This window comes from Limulus polyphemus, unplaced genomic scaffold (assembly GCF_000517525.1).
Source record: "Limulus polyphemus unplaced genomic scaffold, Limulus_polyphemus-2.1.2 Scaffold832, whole genome shotgun sequence".
NCBI lineage: Eukaryota > Metazoa > Arthropoda > Merostomata > Xiphosura > Limulidae > Limulus > Limulus polyphemus.
The window spans coordinates 140558-147616 of record NW_013666442.1 but is presented as its reverse complement, the minus strand read 5'-3'; the positions used below and the strand labels follow the sequence as shown (position 1 = coordinate 147616).

At 33.9% G+C, this 7059-nt stretch overlaps 1 protein-coding gene across 3 annotated transcripts in view; it reads right to left on the bottom strand.

Moving 5' to 3' along the window:
* The window catches only part of LOC106460768 (E3 ubiquitin-protein ligase RNF115-like), a 126580-nt gene extending 120152 nt beyond the window's left edge, over window positions 1–6428 (bottom strand). Inside the window, exon 1 of one of the 3 annotated variants that reach the window (XM_022387551.1) lies at window positions 6217–6428. In XM_022387551.1, the coding sequence (XP_022243259.1) occupies window positions 6217–6291 (75 nt within the window). In that variant the 5' untranslated portion in view covers window positions 6292–6428. Of the gene's footprint in view, window positions 1–2804; window positions 3200–6216 lie in introns of those variants that run through there. The other 2 variants (XM_013920503.2, XM_013920504.2) reach the window with 2 other exon arrangements.
* Between the last annotated feature and the right edge of the window lie 631 nt (window positions 6429–7059).

Below are 7059 nucleotides of genomic sequence, written 5' to 3'. Positions count from 1 at the left end.
TTTATTGGATTGGCTGTAAACCATATAATGTTATAAATGTTTTCACAGATTCAAAAAGCAATCTTATTACTCTGAGAAATTCTCATTGTAAACATGGTAGGAGGAGGATACATAAGCTGATAAATTCCACATTATGTTCAACAATTCAGCTGCTGCCACAAAGGATTCAACATCATCAATCAAGTCATCCTAAAAAAAAGTCTACTGGTTAAAAAAATGTTATAACAAATTCAACATTCTCTACAAACAGTAGCCAGTAGCTCAAACTGTGCTCTATATGCTTCCCCCGGTGCTTTCCCATCATATTCCTGTGGCTTCGTTCGCACTCCTATTACTAACATTCATATCTGGGATGTGACATCTAACGGGGCTGAAGATGTCTGCATTAGGGTTTAGCTGCAAAGTCTGGAAGGTGCTTGTCATTGTCTGGGGCTGGGTTTATTGTCTTTTACACAAGGAGGATACATTAACCATCGACTTAATCGTCCTTTAACATATCTAATTCGCTTTTAAATTTACTAATGTTTTCCATTTGTACTTCTTCCCATTGTTGTTGATTTTCCTGTAGTTGCTGCTGACTTTCCTGCAACTGTTGGATACTTTCTTCCTGTTTCCTTTCTTGTTCTAGTTGCCACTGTTGTAGTCTCTCTTCTTGTTTCTTTTCTCCTTCTTCCTGTTTCTTTTCTTTCTCCTCCAACCACTGCTGTAATCTCTCTTGTTTATTTTGTTGTCTGGAAAGGGTTAAGCTAGAAGTTTTGGCAGTGTTTGAACTTGGAATAAATGTTTCAGCAAGTATAATATACAGACAATAAAGGACCATTTGGTCCTTCACGTCTGTCCTTGCATATTCACCCTTAAAGAAAAGTAAAACTAAAACCTACCTTTTATGTTCAAGAAAATTATTCAGTTCCATCTTAAATTTCTCTTTTCCAAATTAAGAAAAGACAAGATTAAGATATACTTAATGGTTGTCTATACTGATTACAGTTGGATGATTTAATATATTACCTATGAGCAGCAATTACATCGATAAATGTCTCATAAATTAATCGACTAATGTCACTAAAATAATTAACATCAAAATTAGTTGTTCCAATTTTTAGTTTTCAATATTCCAACAAATGATTAATTGAAATTACGATTCAATCGACTGTCAAAAAAATAATTAACTAATCAAAATTCAGGTTTCTATTATTCATTGTTTTCAGTTGTTCCAAATATCCAAGTATTGTAAGTATTATCATTATATTTGTTTCTAAAGTGCATATCTATATAATGAGCTCTCCCCCCCCCCCCCCAAGTGACTCCACAGTAAGTCTGAAGGCTAATACTGCTAAAAAACAGATTTTGATACCTATGGCTGGCATAGCACAGATAGCCTATTGTGAAGCTTTTTGCTTAATTAACTACAAACAAACAAACATAATGGGCATGTTGGGGTATGCTTTGTGAATTGAAGATTTGGGGTTCGATTCCTATTGCCACAACATTTCCTCATTAATTTGTTAATTCAAAGCTACTAAGACTATCTATCACAGTCACTATTTTTGAACTGCTGACTAGAAGGAAAGCAACTGGTTGTTAGCATCTATTGCCAACTCTCTGGCTACTTAAGTATTAAATACATTTTAAATTTACTGTTTTTTTTTAGGCTGCATTATTATTCTAATTAATAACTGCATAACTGTATTATTTAATTTTGTATAAGCAGGCATGGATCTCATAAAAGGGTCTAGGGGGCAAACCCCCACATATTGTTTTTCAGAATTAATAACTATATTTAATGTTATATAATCAGATGCAGATTTAGAGGAGGGTTCCAAGAGGGTCAAACTCACACCCCTTACACCTATTGTTTTCAGAAACTAATAACTATTATATAATGTTGTATAAGTAGGAACAGATCTAGGGTGTCAAATCCCCCCCTCTATTTGTTTTCAGAAAATAATAAAAACACAGCAAACTGTATCAAAGAGAAATATTAGATGTCAGTGTTATATTTTATTGGTCTATTAATTACTGTAAAAATGTTTTTTCCAGTTTTTCTGAAGTTAACACAACTGGAGTTTATGGCAATCCATTTATGACCTGAGCCACTAACTGATTATTTTCAAACAATATAACAGTACAAATGTCATTTAAATTTTGGTGCCTTGGCTTTTTTTAGACACACTAGCAATGTGTGTGTGTTCCAAACTTCAGAGATTTATTTTCATCAAAGTCAGTATTGCTTAGGCCAACTGCAGCTCTTATAATATATAGTTGTTACAAAATTGATTTTTCATTCTTCAGAGGTTATAATACTGCCGAGAAAGTGAAAATGCAATTGCTATGAGTGTTTAAGTGATGATTTAAAAAAAAACTGAAAACAGACATCTTGTTTACAAATACTAAAATATGAATTTAGGTGTAGACATTAATATTTTCCTTACCTTAAAATATTTTTCAATAGATACCTTTGTACACAGTTAGCTACATCCTCTTGAGTTCACACATTTTGCCCGAGAGATTTGCATGCCACCAACCTTGGAAGAACTCCCACCTAATTTCTTGTGATCACATAAATTTGTACTATTACATCATAATGTATCACGCAGCAAAACACTCCACAAATACAAGTGCAAAACACCTCCGTGTGCAAATACTCCCTCTACATTTGCACACGAAGATCTTCAGTCTTTGACAAGGCAATAAAAGCAAATGCCTGGGATAGTGGGGAGGATGGGGAGAGCACGTACAGAGATATCTATTGGAAATAAATTTTTAAGGTAAGAAAAATTTTAACTTCTGAAATGAATACACACCTCCATACACAGATCCTACGCTGAGATGGTGGAAGGACTGTTGCATACACAGATAGCTAGAATCCCACACTGAGATTGCGGAGGGACTGGTGAAAAGATGACCTACATGAGCTCATTTTAGAAAGTGTACGAAGGAAGCCCATTGGATGTGGTACCCGATGGTAAGGGCTCCATAGGAGCACACTTCAGGGAGACCAGATCTTGTCTCATCCAGGGTATACTCTTTGCCCGTGTATAAGTAGAGACTGTGTGAGGAATAGGTATATGACCATCCGAGTACTTGCACTCAAGCCATCAGATGTTCAATATGTACAGTGAGGTTGGGGTTCATTCTGATAGAACCTTGTGTGCTCACTTCCTCTACCATAAAACTTGATGGGTCAAAACAAGCTATAGGAGAAGGGCACTTTTGATAAGTATCTGTGCTCATCTCCTCAACTGTCAGTCACTATGGTCCCCATGCCAGCTGAGGGAAGAGGGTACTGTATTGAAATATGTGGTTATGGATATATATATATATATATATAACCTCTACTCAACCATCAGTCACTATAGACCCCTTGCCTACTGTGAGAGTAGGGTGTGTGAGTAATACATCACAGTTGTATAGTGATTGGTTCATCTATTAAACCATTAGACTCAGTGAACTCATGCAAGCTGTGGGAGCAGGAACTGCAAGAGAAAGGTATATATTAATGAGTGATACATCTTCCATAGATAAAAAACTCCAATAGATATGGCAGTAAATTATTCTGTATGAGGATTCTAATCAACTACATTAGCAAAGATAGGGTTCAAAATGATTCTTGAAATCATTTTGAGTATGTTAAGCTCAATCAAACTGAAACTTGAAAGTAAAAAAAAAAATTGCAAATTTCAACAAACTCAAAAATTTTGTTCCAATTTAGAAAACATATAGGGTGACACCTGTGTTTTAATTTAAATTAGGTTTTAGTTCATGAATAATTAATGCTTCTTTTATTTTTCTTCTATTAATGTTATTCTCATTGCATATTATCTTAAAGTTGTTAATGTTAATTATAATGTTGATTTGTTGTGCTGTGTTCGTAAATGTGTGATGGGGATTATGTTCTTTGATCCTAGTGCTTATGTTGCATCCTCTTTCGCCTATTTAAGTGTTATCACATTGACTGCATTGATACTTGTAAATACTTCTGTCATCGAAGTTGTCAGAATAAACCTTCTTAAGATGAACTTTGATTTTAATGCTCAGTTTTTGAATAAAAATAACTGCTGTTTTTTTTTTATGCTTGTTTCCAAATGTTTATGATGTTTTTGGTTACATAGCTATAAGTGTCCGAGTTTGTGCATTTTGTTTCCTTCCTGAAGTTTATGTTGTTTTCCTTTTGTTTTTTTTTCTGTTATTGAGTTTGTTTTACACTTGCCTAAGGTTCTAGTGACAATGTGTTTAGGGAAGTGACATTTGTTAATAAATGTATCAGATACTGATTCTAGTTCATGCTGCAAATTACTGCTACTACACGTTAAATGCTGTGTTGTAAATGCATGACAATGTGCCTTTTTTTTTGTAGAGTTGAGTGGACCGAGTCCCACTTTATATAGTTTTTATCATTACCAGATTTGTGGAAGATTTTCATATTAAAAACTGTTGAAATTTCTTTCTATTGTTATGTTAATGTAATTTAAAACCTGGTTTTCATTCTCTTCTTCATGAGTGGATTTGATGTTAGAGTGAACATTGTAGAAATAACTGTTGATGGTTTTTGTCTTCAAATCCACAAAATACATCTTCAATGTATCTAACCCAGTATTTTGGAGGGTGTACAGCTGTGTTAATGGCCTTTGTTTTTTTGATACACAATAAACATAATCCAGGTGACAGAGGGCTGCCCATGCTTAGGCCATCTATTTGTCTTTTGTTTTGTCAACAGTTTTAACACAAAAATCTTCCACAAATCTGGTAATGATAATGTGCAGCTGGGTATTTAGCTGCATAGAAAGTCCTTCAAACTTTCAGGACTTCCTCATATGTCTCATTACTACTCTTTCACATGAAAATTAACTTGATACCAACACCCTCTGGACAACATGAGACCCTGCATTCATCCCCACCCCAAACAATCAAGCAGTAGGAAAATTGTCCTTTACAAAATTTTCCCCTCTTTCAAAGTGTGCAGCTGGGTATTTAGCCACATAGAAAATCTTTTAATTACAAACTTTCAAGATTTGTAGCTTAGATATATTCCTAATCTCTCAAATGAAATTTGGCTTGATACCAGCATCTTACAACTTTAATCACTAACTTTGAATTACAATGATTATGTGAAAATGCGGCTCATCTGACTCTTTTTTGTTTTGTGTACGAATTAAATGATTCAAGGGAAAACATGTTTCATTTTTATTTTAAAATAGTTATTGAAATAAACTATTCTGCTCTACTTTGTTAATATAAAAAATATATTTTAAAAGGCTTTGGAAGATGGCTTGTTTATTTATAAAACTGTACATTAATTTAGAAACTATGCTTTTTGATAAAACTTACAAAAGTAACAGGAATTGAGTTGTGTGACCATAAGAAAAGCAATTTCAAATGTATTTTTGTCAATTTTAAGTAAGCATTTTGAATACATAATTTCTTATTTGGTTTTCACACCTACCATTTAAAAACTAAGAATAGAACACTACAATGTCTTTAATATTTCTAAATTCTGCTACATTTCATTATTTATATGTCGTATTCCTGATCATTTCCTTTTCAGTTACCTTTGTATCAGTTGCAAATATTACACTTTGAAATCTTGACTGTCCTGGTGTCCATAATTATCATTATTTTTTACCTTAATTGTTATGATACAACTTGTATGCAAGCCTTAATTAACAACTCAACTTTATTTCTCTTTTCACTATTACTTTTGATTAAGGTAGGCATGGGGACATCAGGTCAGATAATGTAGGCCAACATTACTTCACAAATCGTTGTTGAATTTCGTTTAAATTAAAACTTCCTGGAGGTTATCTGCAATTTAATACATACACTAGGGTAGAGTAGAGGGAAGGCATCTAGTTCCCAACACCAACCAACCTCTTGGGTTACTCTTTGCTAACGAATAGTGGGATTGATCGGGGATTATAACGCTCCCATCGCTGAAATGACGAGCGTGTTCGGTGACGGGATTAGAACTCGCGAACCCGCAAATTGCGAGTCGAGTGCCCTAACCACTGGGTCATGCCAGGCATAACGCTATGTCTACGTTACTCGTCCTTAGGCTTAATTACACTTATATACCTAAGTTATAATCTAAAGTATATGTTGATTATTAATATTAAGATAGGTGTTAATAGTAATACCACTTTACTACATAATATGGTATAAAGATTTGAATATGTTCCATTCTGTTTAAAGTTTCTAATGACTATAACAAAAACTTACAGGTAAAATAGGATTAATTTCATCGAAACATTTGTGACAAAAGAATCTTGAACCACCTTCAACTGCCTCCGCCATACTATCGACACTGACTATGTTACCACAGTTAGTAGTATCATTTCGAGCCTATATAAAGTTTATTTTTGAGTTTTCTTAACTTATCGAAAGATGTCGCGATATTAGCATCTCAAGACAATCATCACCTGAAAAGTTCTTTCCTCAGTAAAATGACGTTCTACGGTTGGTCAGTGGTAATTTTACGCATTTAGAACGCTAAAATTTGTGATTTGATTTCCCACGGTGGATAGAGCGTATATAGCCAATTGTTAGCTTTGTGATAAAATAAACAAACTCATCAGTACTCTTCTTTATTATAAAATAATAAGGTTACAATAAAGCATAACATCTGACAATAATATCTTTAAAATTATATTACAAAGGAAACATAACAAAAAATTAAACTAAAATATAAGTATGCCTAGGTAGTTAAAGCGCGGGATGGCACTATTGGTGCTAGAAAGCTGTGTGATACCAGAAATTAAGATAAAACTTTGATTTTTATCTGACTCATTACTCATGGTAACTTCTCATATAAGCCAATATTTCAAAGTAAGTCATCTTAAACTTACCATTTCTTACTGAACGGAGTCAAATATATTGTTGCGTCAGCGAGGTCACGTGACTAGTATCACGCCACTTCTTCCTCGAACCTTCGTGAATTGTCGGGAGATTACTAGATATAGGGTAGTCTGGAATATATAAGATGGTGACAACGTGACGGGACAAGGTGTAGGTAATGAGTAATTGAATGTATGGGATAAAATATTGTTGAAGTTGAGCACGTGA